Source organism: Scatophagus argus, chromosome 19 (assembly GCF_020382885.2).
Source record: "Scatophagus argus isolate fScaArg1 chromosome 19, fScaArg1.pri, whole genome shotgun sequence".
In the NCBI taxonomy this organism is placed as follows: Eukaryota; Metazoa; Chordata; class Actinopteri; family Scatophagidae; genus Scatophagus; species Scatophagus argus.
In genome coordinates this window covers 13,070,455-13,097,409 of record NC_058511.1, presented here as the reverse complement: position 1 = coordinate 13,097,409, position 26,955 = coordinate 13,070,455, and the positions used below count along the sequence as shown (strand labels likewise).

The 26,955-nt window shown below is 39.9% G+C and overlaps 3 protein-coding genes across 5 annotated transcripts; 2 read left to right on the top strand and 1 right to left on the bottom strand.

Annotated features, from left to right (window-relative positions):
- Positions 1–4,891: 4,891 nt before the first annotated feature.
- On the bottom strand, positions 4,892–13,163 carry wdr20b (WD repeat domain 20b). Of its 3 annotated transcripts, none has more exons than XM_046373358.1 (4): positions 13,039–13,163; positions 8,540–8,722; positions 6,973–8,358; positions 4,892–6,706 (listed from the first exon to the last, which is right to left on the bottom strand). In XM_046373358.1, exons 3-4 carry the CDS (start codon positions 8,269–8,271, stop codon positions 6,650–6,652), a joined length of 1,356 nt encoding a protein of 451 aa, XP_046229314.1. In that variant the 5' UTR covers positions 8,272–8,358; positions 8,540–8,722; positions 13,039–13,163; the 3' UTR covers positions 4,892–6,649. The 3 variants fall into 3 exon arrangements, with proteins under 3 accessions (XP_046229314.1, XP_046229312.1, XP_046229313.1); XM_046373356.1 differs by having other exon boundaries at positions 12,854–13,148; XM_046373357.1 differs by lacking the exon at positions 13,039–13,163 and adding an exon at positions 12,865–13,032.
- Positions 13,164–15,092: 1,929 nt separating this feature from the next.
- Positions 15,093–19,724, top strand: hsp90aa1.1 (heat shock protein 90, alpha (cytosolic), class A member 1, tandem duplicate 1). The gene is made up of 11 exons (XM_046373015.1): positions 15,093–15,231; positions 16,140–16,289; positions 16,401–16,767; positions 16,878–17,011; positions 17,102–17,407; positions 17,559–17,724; positions 17,919–18,109; positions 18,220–18,367; positions 18,467–18,735; positions 18,845–19,178; positions 19,288–19,724. The coding sequence occupies exons 2-11, from the start codon at positions 16,140–16,142 to the stop codon at positions 19,395–19,397; spliced, it is 2,175 nt and encodes a 724-aa protein (XP_046228971.1). The 5' UTR covers positions 15,093–15,231; the 3' UTR covers positions 19,398–19,724.
- Positions 19,725–20,209: 485 nt separating this feature from the next.
- On the top strand, positions 20,210–26,101 carry hsp90aa1.2 (heat shock protein 90, alpha (cytosolic), class A member 1, tandem duplicate 2). Its single transcript, XM_046373014.1, has 11 exons — positions 20,210–20,440; positions 22,078–22,227; positions 22,444–22,810; positions 22,920–23,053; positions 23,164–23,484; positions 23,599–23,764; positions 23,899–24,089; positions 24,421–24,568; positions 24,696–24,964; positions 25,092–25,425; positions 25,642–26,101. The coding sequence occupies exons 2-11, from the start codon at positions 22,078–22,080 to the stop codon at positions 25,752–25,754; spliced, it is 2,193 nt and encodes a 730-aa protein (XP_046228970.1). The 5' UTR covers positions 20,210–20,440; the 3' UTR covers positions 25,755–26,101.
- The last annotated feature ends 854 nt before the right edge of the window (positions 26,102–26,955 follow it).

Sequence of the window (26,955 nt, the reverse complement as noted above, 5' to 3'; positions counted from 1 at the left end):
CATCATGGGTCACAGTAAAAACTACAGTGTTTTCTGTAAAGCTGTAAGAGAAAATGCCCATTCAGGTGCCTGTATCTGTAAGGTGGAGATTTTGATTTCACAGATAAATTCCCACGATGCACCTGGAGGAATGCCAAGGCACTAATACAGCTTTCTTGTTTGTGCCATTGCTGTTGAAGACACCTTTACATTTTAAGTGCTTAAACCACAGCTCGGTATGAACGGTTTCCACTGAGGCTGGAGCTCAGTGGCTACTCTGAAGCTGCATCGATCCCTCACACCATCTCGGACAATGTCTAACAATCAGTTCTGCAAATTGTTCAAAATCTGAAAGAGCTGCAAAATTGTTGCTGACTGGACTCTCCATATGGTTCATAAAACCAAACCAACTTAATTCCAAAAAAAAGTTGTTCTGCTTTGTTAAATGGAAGTAAAAACAGAATGTATACATTAGAAAATCAATTGTGTTCCTGACAGTGCACAATTCCACAACTTTTTAATTTGGAATTAGCCATTATTTACAAAAAAACAATGAAGTTGATGTGGTAAATCTACTGTCTTTGTACAGTTTTCAGTCGAGTATTTGTCAGGAAGGATTATCAAATTATCCCATTCTGGTTTATGCTTTACACAATGCCCTAGCTTTTTTGGAATCAAGGTTGCATTAAATACAGACTTTGCTTGAGGCCTTTCTGAGTCTCAATATAAAATTCCTAAATATTACGTGAATTAGGGCATATACCCCTAGCACAGCTGTTAAATAAGACAAAGGTTTGAAACTGGGTAACACAGATCAAGCCTAACAAAGCTTCCTCTGACGACCAATCTCTGCAGGGTATGAAGTGTTGTCGTGTTGCATATGTGTGAACTTTAATTCCTAATGCAGTGTAAAGACGTGACTCTGGGACTGCTGTGCTGAGGTCATGTGACTGGCAAATCATGCAGCTGCTCCCATGGTGGAGGCTCAATTATTGGGCCCACATCTCAAGGGAACTGGTCTCAGAATAGAATTGAGAATGGGAGGAAGTGGCACTTTGCTCTTGATTCTTGGTGACTAACGGCAAACTGAAGCTGGATCCCCTGAAACTGTACAGCAAAATGCTCTACTTACTTTCATTTTTTAGAACAAGTGAAAAGAAAATACGCTCTTTAAATTGGGCATACAATCTTCTGATGAGGCAGTGATGTGTGGTGCCCAGTAAACCAGCAGCTATACAGCACTTTAATGCTGAAACAAAACAATCAGACAGCCTGACCAATGAGATAGAGAAAAACAAGTTTGAAGAATAAAACTGCAAACAACAGCGATAAGTAAAAAATATATGCCAGGCTTATGAAAGGGCTGTGTTTAAGAAAAATCGATCACAGCTGTCTGCTATGATTTAAAGGTAATCATTGATTTCTGATGTGCCTCGAGGTAGCCACAGGGCTAGCCTTTCCTCTGAATTAATTACTGTAAAAGTGGAAAGCATGTGGGTTTTCCTTCTTCTTTACTAACACTCAGGTGAGGAGTAATAGACTGGAACATGCAGCCAAAACACACTCTTTTTTTTTGAACCATAAGGTTTCAGTGATAACATGATTACATAATTAAATACACAGAAGGGAATAATTTAATTCTCATTTTAACAGCAGCTATAATCACTATCTCGCTGTTAACAATGGATCAAATAACTATGTGTCATAAGAAGTCATTCTTAACGATGAAACCAGTTATGACCTGACTTCAGTTCTCCTCAGCTTATGGGGTGATTTAATGTACTTAAGTTTTTTGTTTTGGATTCTTTTTGGTTTTGTGCTCATAGCATTGTTGACCGGCAGCTGTTAGCTGAAAAGCTAACTTCTGGCAACCTGCTGACTTCCTGCTAGCAAAAAAAAAAACGTTTGCAAACTGACTATGTGCTGCCTGTGGTGGAAGGTTAGCAGTAGGCTTTGGCAATCCACACCCACACACCTGAATACCCTGCACTCCTGTTTTGTTCTGTTCCTAATCCCCAGACACTGGTGGTTTATTTTTCTTAATCAACAAGGTGCTGTGTAGAACATTACCTTTATGCTGGAGTCCACCCTCCCTGGTTGCCAAATGCCAATATAGCCGTTTCTTAAAAGGATGAGCATGAATTCAGTTGGTCCAGATTCATTTATCATCCATTCAGTAGCCTTACTCCCTGACATTACTCAGTCGTTCAATTCTGAACTGACTGCAGGCCTCAATAATAAGCTAAATAGGCATTCCTGTGGAGTTTGTGAAAAACTAGGTTAATTTTATCATTTCCATAATCTGACTAGTCCTGTTTGTTCAAAGGAAAACCATCACTGACGTAACTAGAAAGTGACTTTGCAAACTTATTTGCATATCTACATTTTCTCGGTCCATTAGATTTTGCAACACAATGGACACAGTTTTGAGACTATATTGATCATTCATAGCCATTGCACATATTGCTGGGTTTAAAAAAAAGATACTGGGTCAATATATGGAGGTATGCATACAAGGGAACTGCATCACCAAGAAGATTAAAGCAGGACCTTATGCAATAGGATTCTCTCTTAATCAATTGAGTGGGACCTATTTCCCTGAGGATGCAAGATAAATGTAGGTGATTTCCAAACCCCTGCTGGATGACACAATGGTTTGACTGTTATTCAGGGAAGCTAAATGGATTACAGGGTGGTTGTGTTTGTATATAATGAACAAATGTTGTTTACACCATATGTAGTTCAGAGAAAAGAAAAACAAATTAAGACTGCATACATTACAGACAGTGTGATGTTTTTATGTAAAACATCTGATTAAGCACCAATCCTGACTGATACCTGCACAGCATTAATGTGTGCAGCTCAGGGAGGATCAGACAGTGAGTCAGAGGCCAAAATGATTTGAGTGACACCCTGAGAGGACGACTGGGCTCCTCCCGCTTGCTGATCACACTCCCCACCCTTTCCCTCACTGCCATGCCACAGGATACTGGTTTAACGGCTGTGAGTGATCGCATTTCTTCTAAAAGTGACTCATAAATTATGGAGCAGCAGTTTTATTCCCCACTCAGAATATAAAATATATATGAAGCAGTAAGATGAAGTAGAAAGAATGCATTTGTAAAAAGATTGCAAAAGACAACAGGATAAATATATACGGACAAGGTTTTCCCGAGATGATCAAGTAATAGCTGTTTTAAAGGCAATTTCACTTAATCCTTAGGAGTTCTCAAGCTCTCTTTGTCTGAGCAATACTGCCCCCCACTGGCCAACCACAACACAAACATTATACTCAGTCTTCAGCTACAGGAACGCCTATGGGCGGCAATGGAAGAACTATTCAGTAAAAGTCCTACCTGTCCTTCTGTAAAAGAACATGGTTAGCATCATTTACCTGAAGTATCTGAAGTAAAAGTGAAAAATAACCCTTGTCAGTGTTTTACTATTTACTATTTACTACTATATGATGGTTTGGGATTATTATTACTGATTACATTAATTTGTATGTCACATTTACTGTTATATGTTAAAGATTACTGTTTTCACCTTTGTGATGGTGCATCTTCCAGCTAATCACCAGTGGTAAGAGGAACGTTTGTGTAGATGAGTCTAAAGAAACAAAGGTAAGAACAAAACTTAATGGGTGTTCCGGGTCAGTTTAGTAACATGTTAGTAATAAATTAGAACATTTGAAGTTCAACAGAACCTCATGTAACAGCTTTAATAATGAAAATAACATTGATAAAATGCACAGATAAATGTAAGCCATCATTAATTTGAATGAATCACGCCTGTGCTGCGTCAAACGTCTGGCTTATCGACATCTCCATCATCACTTTCCAATCTGTTGTGCACAGAGCATTTCTCCTTCTAAACGTTTTTTATTTTCATATAGCATGTTTAATAATTATCTCTGAAAAACACTGAATAGTAATGAAAACAATAAATGTTTATCAATATCATATATGACCAAAGAGCTCCATATCACACAGGCAGGTCCATGGAGTAAAAGGCTCCATTGTGACATAAGAGGAATCAATCTGTTTGCCTTAGTTGGAGGTAACAAATTATTAGCGTCAATACTTCAGTACAGCCAGCAGATGGCGGCAAAAACCAGAGATTCCACCCGAATCCACCGTATTGAGTCAATCTGGGGGAACCGTATGGAAGCTGCTCCTGAAGCCTCTCTGAGGACTTGTTTGAGGCCACTCCCTGTCCAGAACTATGAGAAGAAATTAAATATATCTAACTCAGGTGGAACTAATTACACTTGTGCCTTTAATAATTGTTTACGGGGTTGGGTGAACTCATGTAATTCCCAGCATAGGTTTAATCAACCAGAGCAAGTGAAAACACCTGTGGAAGTGTGCAAGGTTTTAATACATGGACCTCAATTCAAATGTTCATGCAAACAAAATTACACTGGGTTAAATGTAAGAACTGACTCAGAACTAACATATTACTTTGTATTTTCAATTCTTGTGAATGGCCTACTTTGCTCTGGATTGAATCAGCAGTAGATCTTTTTTTCGTTTTTTTCTTTTTCATTCCCTTAATTCCTAATGGTGATGTCGGGACATGACCTGCCTGATCTGGTTTAATTGCCAGTGTTCTCAAAAAGAAACACGAGTGTGTCGGTGGGACTTTGTTTTTAAGTCTTTTGCAAAATCTTTGTCCTTTCTTGTCTCTTAGAATTACAGAATGAATGTTATAATAACACACTGGCTGTAAATAATGCTACTATAATGGAAGTGTTGCACAGTGAAGTGATGCTGCGTGATCTCTGGCCTCATGTAAAGTGGAGCACAATGCTACATTCACAACTAACAAAGTATCGCACTCACATTAGGCAGTGTGAAGATATTGACTCGTGGTGAGTACAATGAACTCAATAAAGTAACACAAATGGAACATGTAATCTGTCAAAGCTGTTTTAATTAGGCGTCACATGAAGGAAGAAGCTCCCACTGTTAAAATCCTGTCTTCCTATGCGTGTGCTTGAAAAATAAACACACTCACCTCACGCATTTATTCCAATATCAAACACTGACATTAGTCAGCTGGTATTCAACACAGTGTCAAAAATTTTTGTTCAATTCAGCACAAGTTCTCTATCAGTTCAGTAATTATTACTCACAATCACAGGACTCAGATTTGAGCCCTGTCTGCAGAACATGGTTATCAGTCTTTATTTGTTAGTTAAAGTGAATTCACACACATTGATAGATGAGACTAGTGAGGGGAACTATGCCAGCGTTAGTTTTCCTGTGGTTTACCTGAGCTCGGAGTGATGGCTGAATTAGACCGCTGCGTCTGTCTGCCTATGTTGTAAAAGGAATCTGCAGCGACAGACTAGCTAGCATTCAGCACTACCTGTTAGGTAAGAGTTCATAGACATTTCCTATACCAAACATTTTAATAATAAAAATACACCTGAATTCTCTTTATGTACAACAGAAAACATTTTCGCCTGCATATTCAAGATTGATTTTAATATTACATATAGATTTTCTGTATTAGAAATATTACTATTTTCTCAAATGAGGATCATTGAACTAACGTAATAATGATCATTTCACCCATAGATCACTGAAGTACAATATTTACATATAATACAGAGCCCATTTAATCTGAAAGAATATTAAAATAAATGTTCAATAGATACAAAGGTTTTTTTCAAATTCTATTTATATTTCAACCTTGTCAAGGAGTCCTTACACACTCCAAAAAATGTAAAGCCATTCTCCTCTAACAAACTATTAAGTGCAAACAATTTTTTTTTCCATATAAAAAACTATGATTGCAGCATCCAGCGTTGAGACAGAGGGCAATAACAAGACGTTTCCTCCCCAAGTGCTTCCAAAGCTGTCTTCAAAGTATTTCAACTTGTGTTCCACCGTCATGAATTCAAAAATGGGAAAAACAAAATAAACAACAATGAAAGTAAATCTGTGCAAATTCACTATAAAGTGTGGTACATGTGACTGAAGTATTTGTAAAGGAAGTAAAAAGCTCCAGTCTCTCTTGAACAGGTGTCTCTAGAGGACTGGGGCTGCACAAGTGATGAGCCCAGGAAGTTACAAACGAAAGAGACTTGGTGTTGGGGATATGCTGCTGCTCTGAAACTATCCCTCATCTCATTCCCTTTTATATGTGAATGCATTTGACAAACCAAAATACAAGAAAAAAAAAAAACAAAACGTCTGAATTAAAGCCATACAAAAAGGATAGGGTGAGGCATCTCCACAATACGTATTGGCATGTCTAGTCTGTAAATATCTACAGGCACAAAGGACTGGTACTAGAGATTATTATTTTCAGACTAGATGCGACTTGATATGACAATAGATGGAACAATGATCCAGACAACCAATCCCATAAACCTCCTGGACGATTTAAAGCTTGCACTATTTCACTTCCAATAGCACCCATTTAACCCCCCAGACAGAAGGGGTGAGGGTCAAGTTTCTAACCCTGGCTTGGCCGTCATCGGTTATCTAAACATGAGCAGTAACACAAAGAGAGCTGGGTGGCTGTAGTGATGAGAATGAAGGTGACATTGGAGGTCATGTGGTGTGTGACAGTGTGCGAAGAAGCGCTGCAGGGCCATGGCCTTGGTCATCTCCGTCTCTGTTGCACGGAGCTGTCACTAGCAGCACCAGCACTGTGGCTATACTACTGTTCCACTGGGGGAGTTCGCTGGGTTGTTTTGAGATGATAGCAATCCCTGTGGACAGACAGATAATACACATTGATAACAAACAACAGTCTTCTTTGAATGTATTTAAAGAGCCAGAATAGTGAGGTTTGTGGTGAGAGAAGATGTGCTATAAACCCTCAGATTTTTGATGGTTAAATACAAATAATTAAAACCTTTGGCTGCACACAGTGACATTAGCAGCTTTTAAATGCAGTGAGAAAAATGCTTGTACTTTATACAATGCAAGTAAAGAGGTGTCACATGACAGTATCCTCGAGAGGTCTGTCACTCACCACTTTCCCAGGCCTAGCCCATGTGCAAACGAAACCCTCCTGACAGGCTGTTACCAGACAGTCCTCAAGGAAGATTAACACAGTGAGTCTCTCGTGAGCAATCTTCTTGCACACCAGCGGCTCGAGCAGCGGCACGTCCTCCATGCGCGGGCACAGCGTGGTGCCCAGAGTCTTAGCTACTTCTGTTTTTGCCGTCCGTGATGAGCTAAGCTGGTTGAGCTTGTCACTGCTCTTGCTGCTGATGTGACCCATGCTGTGGTTTCGCTTGTGGTCCTTTTCGTGGCGCTCCTTACGAGAGTCGTGTAGTGACAGAGTTGCAAACTTGCTGACGCCAGTTGCGATGAATGCACTGTCGATGATGCTGTTTCCCTTGGTGCTGCTGCCGCTGCTGCCCGTGTGACTATTGGGGGTGTTGCCCCCTGTTGGGGCAGAGGAGTGTGGCAAGCTGTTGGACCGAGGCAGGGTGCTAGGGAGAGAATTAGCAGGGTTGCCACTCGTGCTGCTATTGCTCACACTGTCTTTACCATTGGTGCCACTGGGATTTGTAGTGGATACAGTAGTCGTGGTTTGTCCAGTGGCTGGAGGGCTTGTGGCACTCATGACATTAGTGTGAGTCCTAGTGCGAGACAAAGGTAGGTGAGGGAAGAGAATGTCCTCTGTTAGGTCCCACAAACACAGCTGGGTATCCTGGCCCACTGAGCCAAATCTGTAGGTCACACTAACAGGTCGACTGTCTGTAGAGTTTCTCTTAGAAAGACGAGAATGAGAACTGTTAGCTCGGTCTCTGCCTGCACCAAAGTGTATGTGCTCATGGAAGTCCTCATCACTACCACTGAACTCAGCAGGGGGGTCACCGTCCTCCACACTAGTGGTACAGTGGTCAAATGCCACCACACTCACCCACGACTTGTGGCCATGCCCCCTTGCAATCACTCTGCAGTCTGAAAATGACCACACCGTCACCAGATCGTCCTCCCCTCCTGCCACAATATATCGTCCGTCCGGGCTCCAGCAAACGCAAAGCAAGCCACCGAAGTAGCTCTTCATTGTTCCATGGAGCTCTGCAGCGTCAAAGCCAAACACCCGCAGGAATCCATCCTGGCTTGCGCAGGCCAGAAACTTGCCATCTGGAGAGAAGGCAAACTCATTCAGCGCCCCTTCACCCACCGTCCAGCGCAGTAATGGGTTGCGAGCTGACTTGCTCTTGCAGGTATGCACAGCATAGTTTTCACCCTGCTTAAGGAGCTGGTAGTGAGGTGCCGTGGCCCCACAGGTGTTTTCCACATTGTACAAATACATGCTGCCACTGGAGTGAGCCACCAAAAACAGGCTCTCTGAACCAGGAACCCATCGTACACATGTTACTCGTGACTTGTCTATAAGTCTCTGGGGGAGAAGGACAAAGAAAGAGAGAAAAAGAAAAACAGTCAATCAGTTATTCCTTTTTTTTTTTTTTATCCAAAGCCCATTTCACTCATGTACGGCTACCCTGAAACTGTTCACTGATTATCGAAAGTCTCTTACATTTGGCCTAAGTAACAGAATATCAGCAGTAATTGAAACCCACCTCTTCATTGAAGAGTTTGCTGGTTTCCTTCTTTATTGGGTCTATGAGCTGCACCTGGCCTGCTGAGAAGCCCACCAGCAGCGAGACACTCTCTGCTGTAGCTGTGAGGGGGTTGAAGTCATGACATGTGGGCTGTGTTCCTTTGTATATCCTCTTGTCTATGGGCTTACTCAGGTCAGCAGCCTGGAACAAAATACATGCAAATGAGTTATTGTGATGGAAATCAATTTACTACTACTACTACTATTTACTTTGTTCAAAATAAAATCTAACCACACATGAACTATATTTCAGATGTTGCCTCCACACCTCAGCACTTTTATTTTCCAAACTTTTCTCTAAAGATTTCTTGTATAGGAAGATTGATACATTTACCATTTATACTTCTTAGTCTTAGTAAAGAACAATGAGCCTATAAATTACAAATGATTCTCTCAAACACCACATGGGGACAACTAGATCAGAAAGCCAGAAAAAGGGTCAAGTTTAGTATGCATAAAAAATAAGCACTTTTTTTAAACTAAACTCCCTCAACCCTCACGCAAACACCTCAAGAGCAGTGTAATCTGCCATCTACTCTTTGTTGGTGTCTGCAGAGCGCCTACCCAGTGTTCTTGGTGCATGATAGTGATGAATTGTGACACATGGACAGTCATTATCCAAAAATAGAGAGGAAGAGCAGCCCAGTCAGACAATACAGGTTAACTGTTTAGTCTGTCTTCCAACAGGTGGTTGCCAACACAACTCAAGTTTAAGCCAAACATGACAGAGTGACATTTTGATGTAATTAAAATGTGGTGTTCTAGATCTACTTTCCCACAGGTTATCTATTTCCCCACACCATGATGACCACAGTCATTATCATCAATCATTGTGCAAGTAGACAAGACAATTAGCTAAACCTGTAGTAGGTCTTAAAGGAAAACGGAGCCAATAAACTGGCAGGAATATAGTTCTTATTGGAGCAGAAAAGGTGACAGATTTATGCTTGGTTGCATAAGTTTCATAACATCTCACTAAAGGACTACAGATGAAAATTAGCTAACACTGCACATTTACTGAAATGTTGATTAATGTGCACAGTCATTTTAAATAAACAGATGAAATTAAAAAACTAAAACTTACTTGTGGTCTGTGTCATGCATTAAAAGAGGCAGAAATAAACCTTACGGAACGTATAAAACAGTCAGAGTCATCAACACAAGGCAGGTCTAAACCAGAAAAACTGAAATTTATAATGCTACCATAAAGTTGAAAAACTTGGTCTAATAAATATACTTCACATTATTCCAAGACTGAGAGAAAAAAAATATTCCAAAACAGTGTCATAAAAGCAAGCGAGAGACAGCTCAAAGATGAACAAAAAAAGCGAAGGGTATAAACAACATAAGACCTAATCATTGTAGATCTTCCCTTTCTCACAGACTGCCTTGGAAATGGTTGGCATGTTGCTAATCAAGTTCAGCTGTTCAAAAGAAATCCACACAACAGTAATTAAATCAAATACAAGTTGGGTCTTGACTACTGGCTGCATACACAACAGTAAAATGTTGAAGGCAAATGGGGGGGTGATTGTCGAACACATTACAATAAATTTAAGCAGAGAGTTAAATGAATATATGTATAGTATTTCCCCAACTATTAAGATAAATGGGTGGGTCACACACTAATGTTGACAACTTTTCCGATGAGCCCAATCTACACTCAGTATGTTTTGTACTTCTGTAGTCCCTCTCCGAATTTCATGTAACAGATTAGCACTTTCCTTGTTCTCTGACCCGCTCTCATCTCCTGTGGTATCAGATTTGAAATTAAGTCAGAGGTAAATGTTGGCTTTGTGATGTTTAAATATTGCATGAGAGGAAGGGTGAGAGAAGATGAGGTCATAGTGAGTTTGTTAAACCAAGAGCTGCAGGGAAGAGGGGCTCATCACAACTTGGTGGAACAGCCAAGACATCACCAATGTAAACAACACTTTTAGCTGAACAGGAAAACATCTGCATCATGTCTGCATCCAAGAATGTAACTGAGGTTGTAAAAAGTATGGCACAGCTATTTTACATCCAAAACTGAATGCATCACACTTTCACTCTCACAGTCCAATTACTCATTAGTCATCTCAACCCATCAGTCCGGCCATCATTGTAAGGAATAGTGGTGCAATGAATGTCAAAACCCGTGGTTTGGATGGTATCACTGCTTTGAATCATAGTTTGGATCATTTTTTGGGGCCAGCAAAAAGTAAAAATTTAGGGTTAATGTTAGAAAAATTTAAAAATATGCTATTTTGGCTCTGATGTAGATATCTCTCTCCGTATGTAGTTAATAACATAGATGTGACAAATATTTTCATTTGATTTATTGTTTATTAGCATTTTTTAATTACTTTGTTAAGTATGGCATTATAAGCTCTTATAATACATTCATGGTCATCACTGTGTTGTCATGCTCAGTGTCACGACCACAGCACCTGACTGCTCAACATCACAGCCTATCAACACTGATGGATACTATGCTTGATGGGCAAAAAGAGACTGTGGCTGCTCTGGTGAGAGCAGAGTTGCGTGTCAAAAGGATGGCAGCAGTTATTTGTTGAGTTGCAATAAACATCACAATCTACTTCTACGATGACATGATAGCTTGCCCAGTTTCCCAGATATACCACTGAGAAGTCCCAGCCAACAGGAATTCATTCAATCGAGGCGAAAGTGGCGGCTTTTAAATCAGTCGTTCGCAGCAATTCACAATAAGATTATCTAGAGGTGGGTGATATGAAGATTTTAGATTGTATTCAAGCTTGAAGCTGTCCACAATGTACTTTTCAATTGAGTCATGTCATATGATTAAAGCAATAGCGTGAAGTCAGTAAAGTCAACTAGATGGCTTTCCTGACTGCATGAATTACTTCACATGGCTCTCCCTTTGGTGATTTATTTCAAACAGCAATGTGAGTTACAGCTCGCAGCATGGCGTATGATGCACTTGTGCCTAAAAAGAACTATTTTTAATGCACTATTTTGTTTTAATGCCAGAAATGGAGAAGTTCATAGAAAATTTCAAGTCTGGCTATAGCCTGCAGAGTATTTCAAAATTGAGGAAAAAAAGGTTGCAATTCAGAACTTGAATAGGGTTGGTGATTAAATAGATTGTGATATTTTTTGGCCGGATTGCCCATCTCTAAGGTGATCCAATATTTTATCACCTATGATGGCTGCTACCAAAATACATCATCAATATACAAAACCGGTTGTGTTTGAGACAAACCAGTTTTATAATTATCAAATAATTTTTCTTTTAATTAAACTTTGATTATATAATATTGCCCAGAAATAAATCAACATACTTAAGTCATAATCAGGTACTTATTATATTGTAAATAACACAGATACTACTTCTAAAGCTCACGTTAGTTGCAACTGACTGATGCATATTTTTGTACACCATAAAATCAAATACTCATGTTCACTCTATCTTTGATTGGGTGGAGTCTACATAAAAATGTAAATAAATGCTACTACCTCTCATGTTTTTTATTTTAACCATACTGCAAAATAGTGAGCAATCTCTGAGAGCACGTAAACTGGAGAACTAGCAGCAGAGTTCTTACTGGAGGGCTAGACTGCTGCTGTTAAGATTTCATATTCTGTAGCTGAAGACAATCACATCATCAGAATAACCATCCCTGTCAGTCACCTCCCTGCTTATTAAGACCAAACGTAGTTTGCTGCAATGACATCATCACTGTGTGCAACCCAACAGTGGATCACATTGCATCACATTCAAACCCTGAAAGCAGAGTACACACATCATTACATCACGAAAAACAAACCCTCGTTGCCACTCCCAAACCTTCCAATGTAAACATTAAGTTCTGTAACTTAAACACCTGAACAGACCATGCTCGTGAGCACTGTTGACAACCTGCCACCCATACGTAGCTTTGCCATGTAAAGAACGAACATAAACAAACACATCATGAGGCATGACATGACAGGCCTTTTCTCACACTATTTGGTTCACTGAAAAATCTCATCTCACAGCTTGTCACTGACTTAGTACTTAGCTGGCGGACTCTTGTAAGTCTACACAAGTCTCATAAAGGCAAAACAACTACTGTGGCGATGTTAGCTAAAAATGCTAATTAGCTCCTAACTTAGCTAGGTCTGCTACATGGCCTTGTCTTGACAATCTGCGCACTTCAATGACAGGAGCTAACAATATTGACAGCCAAGGTGCAACACGTCTGAAGGAGACAAATCAATGAACTGCTTCCTGGACAACGCGGGCTTCGTCGCTGCAGTCAATACTGTTTACCTTTCTCACACCTTTGTAGATATAAAAGTACAGTTCCCGGCCCACATTGAAACAGATCCTGTCACCGTTGCCGGACTGGTCGTTTACATTGACGAAGGAGACCTTGACGGGATTGGAGCCCTGTGAGTTGAAAGGCACCCTGTTCGGGCGGCTGTATTCGGAGTGAGTGAGGAGTTTGTAGACACCTTCTCGAGTAGTGAATTGAGTTTTAATTTCGTTCATCTCCTTCCCTCCTCCCTCCGCCGCCATCTTGGAAATTAGCTTTCATCCTTGTCGAAGCCCCGGATGTTACTAACTGCGCATGTGTGGACTGTTGAAGTCCGGCAGTCATGCGTACAAAGTCATGTGAGAGAAAACTAGAAAAATAAACAGTGTAAACCAGCTTCAAAGACTGTCACCTAACGGACTAATCGGCCTAATGCGTAGTCAGTACATCTACAGATTGCATATATTTAATAGCGTGCACTTCCATACAAATGAAATGTATTTTATTAATTTAATTTCATTTTTATCGCATATATTATTACATAAAATAGAATACCTGTTAGAATCCTGGAGCTTGCCAAAACAGAGACACTTAAATGAAAGGGCAATATAAAGCCGTGTCTTTACAGAAAATATAACCAAAATCTCTCTATAATAATTATAAAGCAATGAACTTGTGTTGCATATGTTGAGATTTACTGAAATTCTATTTCTCTCTTTACCCAGAGAAAAACCATGAGCAATAAGTAGAAAAACACAGATCTAGTAGGTTATATTATAGCTAAGAAAAATAAATTCATGTTGACACAGAAGTTAGAAAATTCTCATTGACAAAAACCAATTGAGATTGAAATTCATGTTCATGGAAATTATTGAAATAATGATATCAGGCCATGACATACCAGGATATAAACCTCTAATCCATTTCTGTTTCACAGTTCAATTTAAATGTGCATGGACTTACCATCTCATTCTAGCAAAATATTTAATTTATGGTGAATTTGGCTTTCTGTTTCAGAAAGTATCATCTTACAGCGATTGCAACAGTTCTCCATGTTTCTCAGTTACATGTACAGTCAGCTTCTAGTAGTGTCTGCTATCAACTAGGAACATTTTGATTACATAACAGATCTGCAACAAGTGCAATATAGTGCCATCCTCTGGTCAGCTGAAGTCACGAACACCCACACTGGACCAGAGAATTCTAGTTTTCTGTTTTATACAATGTTGGATTTACTGTCCCACAAATGAAAACCTCAGTGCGTGAGTTGTTTATGGTATGTTGTAAGTGTGATGGACAGTGACAGGTTCAAACTGCAGTATGCTAGTGAGTGTTCACCTTTTCTCTTTCTCTCATGAGTCTGACAGCTCTCATTGACGTACTTTGTGTTTTGCAATTTTGCAAATCATAATTTTGAGTAGTTACTGTTTAGCACTCCCTTGATTCCCTAACAAATTATGTATCGCCCGTATGCAAGAAGCTGGTTCTGACACATTTTACATTTTAACAAAGTTGAAAACTCTTCATGTTTAATTAACAAATACTGTTAAAACATCTTACAAATTGTGACACTGAAAGTGAACATTTTACAATCCACAAGGTCAATAGTCAAGTCCATTTAAAGATGAAAGTCAAAATAAGTGGCTGAAAGCTTTGGAAAATGTGTAATTAGTGAACATTGTTGTCACACTGCCATAATATATTTTTAAAAAATATTCACCGTGTTTAAAAGATGACAAATTCATAGACACTCATGTGAATTCAGGGGTGAATTCTTGAAATAAGTATCTCTTTTTCTGTTTCTCTGAGACATACTTCACAAGAGTTGCATTCATGAGTCCAGCTGCTTCAAAAATGTGAAACCTGTGAGATTCACCCCAATCATGCATGCCAAAAAAAGAAATGGGCCTGTAGTCCATACGAAGCCCTGTAGTATGTGTGTGTGTGTGTGTCCAATGAGACACTACGACAGCAGGTGATAGCAAAGGCACTGCACAGCTGTGATGCTTTCAGAGGAGTATGGAGCCTAAGAGCTAGACAAGCTATCAGGAAAGCTCTCATTGTGATTGACAGGCACTCCTTGTGACTCTGTATCCCTATATGGGCACATAAACTTTAGGGCTCTGGTGTCTCACATGCTACCCCCACCTTAACACTCCCCTCACTGTAGTGAACGTATCTTCTGGAAGCTTCTGAATGGGAGCTTCGAGAAGCCACCCCTTAAGTATAAAAAGACACCACCATGTCGTGGGGTCTGCAGACGAAAAGCAACTCACTTGAACTCAACTAGAGAGGCGTACTGTCCACAGGAGCCCTTCACAGAGAGAAGACAAGCTCAGTGATACATTTGACTATCTTCAAGAAGTGACTGCAGAAAAAGAGTACATTCAAGGTAAGACAAGAACACCTAAAATCAAATACAACTGTGTCTCTGTTTTCCAGTTGAAATGAAAACAAGTAGCAAATGGTAGAAGCACAGGCAGAAGAATACTTGCTTGGAATAAGTTGGAATAACTGATAAAATTGGAATGAAGCTTAAATAAAAGTAGACATAATTTGGATGTTTAATGTCAGCTATTTGTAGTGTGGCAGAACAGTCTTTACCATTAGTATCTCAGACTGACTGCAACATGCAAGGAGCACATGGCAAGCAGGGTGACCCTGAGTGTGAGACCAATGGCGGGTGAGCAGCAACCAGTTGGCACAAAGGGCAGATACACCAGTTTTGCATCTTTGGGTAGAAAAATAATAGGGTCTGTCCTGAATGCAGTGATAGATATAAACTTTGTATGGCCTGTTTTAACCATGATAGTCTAAAACCTCAAGAAGCTGAAGAAATGTTACCACAAAGCAGTTTTTTTTCTCATGAAAAAAGGATTAGATTATTATTAGATTATTGCTGCCTTATAGTTTAAAGTGAGATTTAGTTTTTCTGCTATCTTTGAAATCCTAGCGTTTATTTCCTCCTTTAACATAAAAGCTTTGAATGCCACATGCTGAAGCCTTTGGGGGTTGGGGGAAGCATCTGATCTCCACCCATTCTGCAAATGGCAAGACTTGATTGACAGAGGGAACACGTGTTCCTCTACCATCAGCAATTGCTGCCCTCCCCAAGTCACAAGGGGGAGAAATACATTGAAAATAAAACTGCAGAAAATGATCCCCAAGATATCTAAAACCTAAATTAAACATGTTCCTTAGAACATTAGAAAAAAAAACTGGTGTTTTAGCATGAGAAGCATAATCATGAATTCAGAATAAAATTTGATTAAATATAATATTACATATGTTTTCTTTTAGATGCCCGAGAAATCTGCACACGTTATGGAGGAGGACGTGGAGACTTTTGCCTTCCAGGCTGAGATTGCTCAGCTTATGTCCCTCATCATCAACACTTTCTACTCAAACAAGGAGATCTTCCTTAGAGAACTCATCTCCAATTCCTCAGACGTAAGTAACATCATCAGTTTATAACCACACCTTCCTTTGTTTTTCAAATGTAAAAAAATCCTGATATGTATGAAAACAACCATTTTAACAAGCTTTTTCTTTTTTGGACAGGCCTTGGACAAAATCAGATATGAAAGCTTGACAGACCCTAGCAGGCTTGAGTCCTGCAAGGAGCTGAAGATTGAAATCAGACCCGACCTGCATGCTCGCACCCTCACCCTGATTGACACGGGTATTGGCATGACCAAGGCTGACCTGATCAACAACCTGGGCACAATCGCCAAATCTGGCACCAAGGCTTTCATGGAGGCTCTGCAGGCTGGGGCTGACATCTCCATGATCGGTCAGTTTGGTGTAGGTTTCTACTCAGCCTACCTTGTGGCTGACAAAGTGACGGTCATAACCAAGCACAATGATGACGAGCAGTACATGTGGGAGTCTGCAGCTGGGGGCTCATTCACAGTTAAACCTGATACTGGTAAGTTTTAAGTTTTCCTTTTTCCTAATAATGCTAATTTTCTTTTTCCAAGTCATTTGAATGATGAATAATGTGACTAAATTCCAGGCTCTGCTCTCATCATCTTTTAGGAGAATCTATTGGCAGAGGCACAAAAGTGATCCTTCACCTCAAAGAAGATCAGACAGAATACTGTGAGGAGAAGCGCATCAAGGAAGTTGTGAAGAAGCACTCACAGTTCATTGGCTACCCAATTACACTTTACGTAAGTTCTGACATTCATTAAGAAGAAGAATTTGCCATCTTAATACCTAATAGTAATCAAAGATATTAACATGCTTTTCATATACCAAAGGTGGAGAAAACAAGGGAGAAGGAAGTGGACCTTGAAGAGGGAGAGAAGGAAGAGGAAGTTGAGAAAGACACTGCTGAGAACAAGGACAAACCTAAGATTGAGGATGTGGGCTCTGATGAGGATGAGGACACCAAGGATGGCAAGAACAAGAGGAAGAAGAAGGTCAAGGAAAAGTACATGGATGTTCAGGAGCTGAACAAGACGAAGCCAATCTGGACCCGGAACCCTGATGACATCACCAACGAAGAGTACGGAGAGTTTTACAAGAGTCTTACTAATGACTGGGAGGACCACCTGGCTGTCAAGGTAAGATAAGTCTACTACCGATAAACATGCCAAAAAAAACACCCCATGAGTACATCTTTGCTACTTGCTATCTACTATGCTATCATCACTTATTGTAATATTTTTAAGCTAATGAATTCATATTTATCAATATTCATTCTTGTCTCTGCAGCATTTTTCAGTGGAGGGTCAGCTGGAGTTCCGTGCCTTGCTCTTTGTACCCAGAAGGGCTGCATTTGACCTCTTTGAGAACAAAAAGAAGAAGAACAATATCAAGCTGTATGTGCGCAGGGTCTTCATCATGGACAACTGTGAGGAGCTGATTCCAGAGTACCTCAGTAAGTAACATTAGTAACACACAATATCATTCACATACAAATCCTTAGTCCGATCTGAAATATGAAATGACAATGAAATTATGCATTCTTAGTCATAAGTCAGAATTATTTGTAACATTATTGTGTTTTAACTTTTAATAAATGAATGTCGTCTCACTTTGAAAGGCTAAGCAGTTTGTATCTTCTCTGTTCAGATTTCATCAAGGGTGTAGTCGACTCTGAGGATCTTCCCCTGAACATCTCCAGAGAGATGCTGCAGCAGAGCAAGATCCTGAAAGTCATCCGCAAGAACCTGGTCAAGAAGTGTCTGGAACTTTTTACTGAACTTGCTGAGGACAAGGACAACTACAAAAAGTACTATGAGCAGTTCTCCAAGAACATCAAGGTATGATTACCCATCTTAATTTATTTCTTGAACTCTAACCCTTTAGACAACAAATTTTAATTTAACTCATATAATGCTGAAATTAAGTCACATACTACCTTATCCTTCAGCTTGGAATCCATGAAGACTCTCAGAATAGAAAGAAGCTGTCTGAGCTGCTGCGCTATTACACCTCAGCCTCTGGAGATGAGATGGTTTCCCTGAAGGACTATGTTTCACGCATGAAGGACAACCAGAAACACATCTACTACATCACTGGTTAGCTAATCTGCTAGATTTTGATTCATTCCCTTTTACACTTAATGTTTCTTAGATGTCTTTTCAGAAGAAATGAATTTGTATCAACTTCTTTCACAGGTGAGACCAAAGACCAGGTGGCGAACTCTGCCTTTGTGGAGCGCCTTCGCAAAGCTGGTCTTGAGGTCATTTATATGATTGAGCCTATCGATGAGTACTGTGTCCAGCAGCTGAAGGAGTATGATGGCAAGAACCTGGTTTCAGTGACCAAGGAAGGCCTGGAGCTGCCTGAGGATGATGAAGAGAAGAAGAAGTTGGAGGAGCTCAAAAATAAATTTGAAAACCTTTGCAAAATCATGAAGGACATCCTCGACAAGAAGATTGAAAAGGTAATGGCAGAAAAATTATCTTATTTATTTTAATGATCCAATACTATTATGCTAACATGTGATCACTTTGTCCGATCATGACAATGGTACAACATTTCACTGCTGACAGGTCACAGTGTCCAACCGCTTGGTAGCTTCCCCATGCTGCATCGTCACCAGCACCTACGGCTGGACAGCTAACATGGAGAGGATCATGAAGTCTCAGGCTTTGAGAGATAACTCCACCTTGGGCTACATGACAGCTAAGAAACACCTCGAGATCAACCCTCTGCATCCAATCATTGAGACCTTGAGGGAAAAGGCAGAGGCTGACAAGAATGATAAGGCTGTGAAGGACCTGGTCATTCTACTGTTTGAGACAGCCCTGCTGTCTTCAGGATTCACACTGGAGGACCCACAGACACATGCCAACCGCATCTACAGAATGATCAAGCTGGGCCTTGGTATGTTTTTTCTCCTCACCTACTGACAATGCATACATCACAGTGATTATTCTTCTGATATACATTAATAAGTGGCTGTGGTTGCTAATGATTGCATTATCATTCACAGGCATTGATGATGATGATTCCGCAGTTGAGGATCTCATTCAGCCTGCTGATGAAGATATGCCAGTGTTGGAAGGAGATGATGACACATCAAGAATGGAGGAAGTTGATTAAAATAGTTAGTAGACTCTTTCCTGCTTTCTTCATTTTTATTTTTTGTAAGTTATGCTGTTTCTTCGGAAAGACATTTCATTCTAACACAACTCTGATCTCTTAAACAGTAGCCTATTCTCCAGTCAGTATACGTTAATAAATGAAGTTAATGTAGGCCACAGTGTGGTTTACTCCACATCCTATAAGCTGCTCATGTAAAACTACTGACAACATTAAGAGTAATATAAAGTCACTGGGAATTTGGCTTATGTCTCTTTTTGTAACTGTTACATTTTTTATGAAATGCATTCAAATTTGTAATAAAATGTATTTAGAAATAAAATCTGCAATCTTTTTTACTGAGTGAGTGTTATAAAGAATTGCATCACTTTGTTGGGTTGGTATTGGTTTAAAACTGATATTCATAACACAAGTGAAGTGACATTGATTTAGCACTTCATCCTTTGTTTTATTCAATGTTCTGGAATTTTCAGTGAGCACTGCATGGTTCATTCTGGTAGCACGCCTTCCTTTGCACGGTTCCCGAATGTTCTTTTCGTAGGACGGTTAAGGAACGGTTAAGAAATGTCCCGGTCTACTCTTCTTTTGATTGGCTAGTACTCGTTGCCTTCTTTGCTTGGATTGGTTAGGTTTATGCTTAGTGAGGGATGGTTGATTAGGATTGGGATAAGAACACCAGGGTAAGCCAATGATAGGCAGAGCAGATTGAGCAATTCCTTCGTCATCCTGAAAAACAAATATGACACCGTCTTAGCCACCCAGATCCTCCCCCTTCCCCCTTCAGTTGCGAATGGTCGCAGGCGTGTGTACGCATAATGATTGACAGCCCATTGGGCCTGTCAACGACCAGCACCGAGCAGTCGGTAGGAAGATTCCAGATGGTTCTGGAAGCTCCAAGCAGGGTTTCTCGAATGCTCGGAAACGGTACTAAAGCTGCTCAGCTTTCCTGTCAGTGCTAGAGATCTCTGTAGCCGACCTGTCTGCCACTCAGAGGCGACCTCTACACATTTCTCAGCGGAGTTTTCCATACATTGAGGCTCAAGGTAAATACATTGAATATTTTTACATAATGTCTAATACAACGGGAGACAACAACTGATAAAACATATTAAGTATTTGAACATTTATATTAGCTTACTTCTAAAGTAGCTTTAGCTTAGCCTTAGCTTTTTCATCGAAGCTGATAGTTAACATGACATCAGTGATAAAATTTGTTGCGGTGTATGGGTGCAAATGGTGATGGCTTAAGTGGAGATAGCATCAAATCTAGTTGATGTACATAGTGTTATAATTAGATTGTGATTATACTTAAACCACTGACTTGTCTATTTCGACAGTTTTACATTAAAGGCTACTTAAAAGTGATTTCTGTCATAGCAGAATATCATGCATATGTCAAAACTTTTTAACGACATTATATTGGTAGCTATCCCTCCCACATTATCGTTTCCTTGCTCGAAACTGGGAGACAGCAGCCACATGGTGCACTCGTCAGGCAGGAATTACGTTAAGCAGGGGAACTGTTTAATTAACTTAAATCAGATTTCCTGAGCCGAGTGATTTGGGTCAGATTTTCAGTCCTTGTCATCTTCTGTTGACATAGTGATTCAGTGTAAGATCAGTGAAGTAAAGAGGCATCATTCACGAAATCGCCTCTCAAGATTGTTGAGAGGAGGAGCTTTCGATTCCTATGGAAACTGCCAGAGTTCTGTTCTCCTCTTGGTACCTTCTAGAAACATGCATTTCGCCTGTGGAACCTCCAGGTGGAGCCAGTTGTGCTGGTCCTGATCTACAGTTGTAGCCACGTGCTCCTGTCTGATCAACCGATATCTTATAATGACAGTTGAAGTTGGAGATGATAACAGTACATCTAATTACACGGTTGTGATTTATCAATGTCTGTGGGCTTAAATACAATAATTCATCATCGTTGTCTTGGTTGTGGAACCAAATAATCCAATTTGTACAAGACAGTTATACAGTATAGATATTTTAAATCTGCTGAGTATTATTAACATTCTAAACACTACATCTTTATTGCAGTTGCAAAAATTTAAATTTGTATTATGTAACTTGCATAAAGACAGAAGCAGAAAAGATTATAGGCAGGTAGAGCAGTGAGTAGTAGGTCTAGGCCATCTGTCGCACCACCTGCCAATACAAATAATACATGCTCACACATAAACTATCATTACTTAAGCATACCACACAGCTATTTCAGATAACAGAGATAACTGATTGTTAAGGGTTTGATGATGTAACTTAATAGCCATGTAGTAGTTATCAGTTATAGTAGTAGTTAGAGTTTGAGTTTTTGTGGGTATTGAGTTAAATTTAAGTATTGGGAGACTACCCGAAGGTGATTTGCAGCACTTGTGCGCTTGTGTGTTGTGTGTGAGCGACTGTGCTGCAGCTAGTCCACAAAAGAATGAACACGATTGTGCATACAGGTCCAAAAATGTCTGTATAACTGCAAAAATAGATGAGATTAAATGCCAGAAAATATTGGACATTTTGGTACAAATTGTACCAATTTAATTATTCAGTTCTCTAATTCAAATAAGGCGGGAGACAAGTGGAGGCAGTTGATAAGAAGTATCATGTATTATGTGTGTTTTATTTATAAACTATGATTTCTGCATGTTGTAAAGACTAACTTTTATTTGTTTTCTCTGGCTAGATGCCTGAATCACGTGACCAACCCATGGAGGAGGAGGCTGAGACCTTTGCATTCCAGGCTGAGATTGCTCAGCTGATGTCCCTCATCATCAATACTTTCTATTCCAACAAAGAGATCTTCCTTAGAGAGCTTATCTCCAACTCGTCAGATGTAAGTTTGTGATGGTATTAGCCAAAAGCTGTTTACTTAATCTTGTGTTGTGTAAAAATGTTAACTGAGCTTGTTGTAATGGATGTAATGTTGCTGTGGCTATAATACACAGTAGTATGCTAATGATTAAAGAATTGGAAAGCAAACAAATATTAAATAATTTCAATTTTTAATTTCTTTCAAAACTTGAAATTGATCTAAACGTTGTCCTTCCAGGCACTGGACAAAATTCGCTATGAAAGTCTCACTGACCCCACCAAACTGGATACTGGCAAGGACCTCAAAATTGAACTCATTCCTAACAAAGAGGAACGCACCCTCACCCTGGTTGACACGGGTATTGGCATGACCAAGGCTGACCTGATCAACAACCTGGGTACAATTGCCAAGTCTGGCACCAAGGCTTTCATGGAGGCTCTGCAGGCTGGAGCCGACATCTCCATGATCGGTCAGTTTGGTGTAGGTTTCTACTCAGCCTACCTTGTGGCAGAGAAGGTGACAGTCATAACCAAGCACAATGATGATGAGCAGTATGCCTGGGAATCCTCTGCTGGGGGCTCATTCACAGTCAAAGTGGACAACTGTAAGTAATGTAAAGGTTCCTACTTTGTTGCCGTTTAACAATCTGGCTTTACTGCTATAGAGATACTTCTGGGTGGTCTGTTGCATTGACTCATCTTTTCTCCATATAGCTGAGCCCATTGGTCGTGGCACCAAGGTCATCCTACACTTGAAAGAAGACCAGACAGAGTACCTTGAGGAGCGAAGAATTAAAGAGATTGTGAAAAAGCACTCACAGTTCATTGGCTATCCCATCACACTCTTTGTAAGTACATTGCCTGATAAACAGCAAAATTGAAATTAACCTCAGTTAAACCTGTCCTAACAAAGTAGCCCAAAAATCTCAGCCGGTGACTGAGTTATGTTCTCGCTCAGGTGGAGAAAGAGCGTGACAAGGAGGTGAGTGATGATGAAGCAGAGGAGGAGGAAAAGGAGAAAGACAAGGATGAAGAGGAAGAGAAGGACGAGGACAAGCCTGAGATTGAGGATGTTGGCTCAGACGAGGAGCATGACCACGACAAGTCTGGTGATAAAAAGAAGAAGAAGAAGAAGATCAAGGAGAAGTACATTGACCAGGAAGAGCTGAACAAGACCAAACCCTTGTGGACCCGTAACCCAGATGACATCACTAATGAGGAGTATGGAGAGTTCTATAAGAGTCTAACCAATGATTGGGAAGACCACCTGGCTGTAAAGGTAGGTCATGTAATGTTTTTTTTTTTTTTTTTTTTTTTTTTAACTTGAAAGTTTTTTACCTTGCCCATATTGGGCATATTTTCATACAAGTAATAAAATCAAATTTTCTCACAGCACTTCTCAGTCGAGGGTCAGCTGGAATTCCGCGCCCTCCTCTTTGTGCCTCGTCGTGCCCCCTTCGATCTCTTTGAGAACAAGAAGAAGAAAAACAACATTAAGCTGTATGTGCGCAGGGTCTTCATTATGGACAACTGTGAGGAGCTGATTCCAGAGTACCTCAGTGAGTATTCACCCAACCGTGGAATTACTAGCTTATTCAATTTCTCTGTTTTCTCTATTTCTATTAGTCATGTAGTTATTATTTTAGAAATTTGGCTATAGTACTGACCAGGGTGTGTTTATCCATCCTAACAGATTTCATCAAGGGTGTAGTCGACTCTGAGGATCTTCCCCTGAACATCTCCAGAGAGATGCTGCAGCAGAGCAAGATCCTGAAAGTCATCCGCAAGAACCTGGTCAAGAAGTGTCTGGAGCTTTTTACTGAACTTGCTGAGGACAAGGACAACTACAAAAAGTACTACGAGCAGTTCTCCAAGAACATCAAGGTTAATGTCCTCACCTTGTACTGTGGCAAGCTGCGAGTCGTCCATGTTCTTGTTAGCAGGATGGAGCTTAGTTTTGCCTTAAGTGCAAAAACTTGGCAAGGAATTTCTGTCAATGATGATTAGTTTGTACTCTGGTAAAGCTGATTTAAATTTTCTATGGAGATCCTCTGTTTAAACAGGGGAACACTGCTTATCAATGGTTACTCCTTATAGACCAACACCAGGGTTTTTACATGCTTTAAAGTGGTATAATGAAGAAAATGCATTTTTCATCAATTTTCAGCTGGATTTTAGTCTACTGATTTTCAATTGCTTGTTTTTTGTCTTCCAGCTTGGAATCCATGAGGATTCTCAAAACAGAAAGAAGCTGTCTGAGCTGCTGCGATACTACACGTCAGCTTCTGGAGATGAGATGGTTTCCCTGAAGGACTATGTTACACGCATGAAAGATAACCAGAAACACATCTACTACATCACTGGTGAGGATATATGAGCAGTGAAAATAACTTAAAAAGCATTTTAAGATGAAGTGAACTGAGTTAATTAGTTACATAATATTGCATTGCATTACATAAAAGTAACAGCAATGCCATGTCTGTATTTCAGGTGAAACCAAAGACCAGGTGGCAAACTCTGCCTTCGTGGAGCGCCTTCGCAAAGCCGGTCTTGAGGTCATTTACATGATTGAGCCCATTGATGAGTACTGTGTCCAGCAGCTGAAGGAATTTGAGGGCAAAAATCTGGTTTCAGTGACCAAAGAAGGCCTTGAGCTGCCCGAGGATGATGAAGAGAAGAAGAAGCAGGAGGAGAAGAAGGCTCAGTTTGAGAATCTGTGCAAGATCATGAAGGACATCTTGGAGAAGAAGGTGGAGAAGGTGAGTAAAAATAAAACTGCATTAAAGCAATCGATAGGGTGTTGTGTATCTTTTTTCTGTGTTGTGTATAATTTACTGTTGCGTATTTTAGGCTGAAAATGATATTACTGCTTATTTACTTCCACAGGTCACAGTTTCCAACCGCCTAGTCTCTTCCCCCTGCTGCATCGTCACTAGCACCTATGGCTGGACGGCCAACATGGAAAGGATCATGAAAGCCCAGGCTCTGAGGGATAATTCCACTATGGGCTACATGGCTGCTAAGAAACACCTTGAGATCAACCCTGACCATCCCATCGTGGAGACCCTGAGGCAAAAGGCAGAGGCTGATAAGAATGACAAGTCTGTGAAGGATCTGGTCATCCTGCTCTTTGAGACAGCCCTGCTCTCTTCAGGGTTTACCTTGGATGACCCCCAGACTCACTCCAATCGCATCTACAGAATGATCAAGCTGGGTCTTGGTAAGTCCCTGTGTTTTTTGACACAATGTAAATCTTTCATGATATTTAGAATTATGCTTGCAAATTGCAAATCCATGAGCTATAAATTATTTCTGCTCCGTGTGAAATAATAAATTTTAAAACATTCTATTATAAATGATAAAAAAATGCAATAAAATAATTTTAAATGAACTGTTATCTGGCATCACTGATAAGTCATTTGTGTCCTTCCTTTAGGTATTGATGAAGATGATCTTACACCAGATGATGTCACGTCTGCTCCCACTGAAGACATGCCCCCTCTTGAAGGGGATGATGACGACACGTCAAGGATGGAGGAGGTGGACTAGGCCTGTTCCTATTTCATGCTAGCTTCAGACGTAGTGTAATAAAATTTAAAGTTTAATGTTGTAAATGAGCTTGTTGAGAGTGTCCTGTGCCCTCAACCCTTTTTGACCAAGTTCACTTTATTTCCCCTTGCATTGACCATATGCAGTTCAGATTCTTTCCTTTTAGAACTTTATTTTTGAAGTTGTCACTTTTTGTATCTCAAGTTTCATTAATGTATTTGTTTTTGTATTTTTGACATTCCAGTGTTCTTTGAGTGTTCTTACTTTAACTGTAAATATATCAAAATTGATACTGTTATTTGGAACAGGTGGGACACACAAATAAATGGAAAGATTTAACATGGTAACAAGTCAAGGTTTTTTTCTTCCTTACTGATTCACTCATGTTCACAGCAGAAGAGTTGCCTATTTGTTGTTGTAACTGAATCAAATGACTGTGAATTCCACTGGGTGGCAGCATTGCTACACTAAAATGGTAATTGCTGTATTCAAAGAAGGATATACGAAGCAGGTCAAACATTCTAAAGTGTGTGGCATATGGATATTTACCATTCAGAGGAAAATAGAAGATAGGCAAAAACATGAAATTATGTAACTTAGGCTAAACTATTGCCATGGTAAAAGTACCTCAGCTAAACATGCCTTAGAAGAATGTGAAAGATATTCAGTAACAGAAAAGTTAGGAGAATAGGGGCTACAATCATAATAATAAAAGATGCAGACATTTTAAATGAAAGTCACAGTGTGCTCAGAAAAAAAGGACTATAAAATGATGGAAAAGTAATGAAAAATGGTCATTACCATTTCCTAATGTCCAAGCTGACATCTTCAAACAATTTGTTTTGTGCAGTCCAGCAGTACAAAAAACAATGTATTATGTATGGGAAGTCCGGATCAGAGAATCTTTGACCTTTGTGCTGGAAAACATGACCTAATTGTTAAGACCATTTATTTTTTAAATTGTGACTTATGATTTGAGCATTTACAAAATACCACTATGATATCTCGAAGTAAGTGGATTTAAAATAATTTCTCTAATTTATGAAAGTGTCAAACTTTTATGCCATCCACGGATGCCAGGAGGATAACATGATCGATGGTGCCTGCTACGGCTGTAATGATGTGTTGTAATAGCCTGCCTGTCACCAGCAGGGAGCTCCCACTTCCTCTCAGTGCTCAACGTGTCAATCTGAGCCGTTAG

Excerpts from the sequence above, each read along its gene's own strand:
- wdr20b (XM_046373356.1), bottom strand. The coding sequence starts at position 13,102 with ATGGCGGCGGAGGGAGGAGGGAAGGAGATGAACGAAATTAAAACTCAA. Across the intron at positions 8,723-12,853 it reads TCTACAAAGGTGTGAGAAAG|GCTGCTGACCTGAGTAAGCC; the intron begins GTAAACAGTATT and ends ATTTTGTTCCAG. Across the intron at positions 8,359-8,539 it reads GCAAACTCTTCAATGAAGAG|AGACTTATAGACAAGTCACG; the intron begins GTGGGTTTCAAT and ends CTTCTCCCCCAG.
- hsp90aa1.2 (XM_046373014.1), top strand. The coding sequence starts at position 22,078 with ATGCCTGAATCACGTGACCAACCCATGGAGGAGGAGGCTGAGACCTTT. Across the intron at positions 22,811-22,919 it reads CACAGTCAAAGTGGACAACT|CTGAGCCCATTGGTCGTGGC; the intron begins GTAAGTAATGTA and ends TTCTCCATATAG. Across the intron at positions 23,054-23,163 it reads GCTATCCCATCACACTCTTT|GTGGAGAAAGAGCGTGACAA; the intron begins GTAAGTACATTG and ends GTTCTCGCTCAG.
- hsp90aa1.1 (XM_046373015.1), top strand. The coding sequence starts at position 16,140 with ATGCCCGAGAAATCTGCACACGTTATGGAGGAGGACGTGGAGACTTTT. Across the intron at positions 17,012-17,101 it reads GCTACCCAATTACACTTTAC|GTGGAGAAAACAAGGGAGAA; the intron begins GTAAGTTCTGAC and ends CATATACCAAAG. Across the intron at positions 18,110-18,219 it reads AGTTCTCCAAGAACATCAAG|CTTGGAATCCATGAAGACTC; the intron begins GTATGATTACCC and ends CTTATCCTTCAG.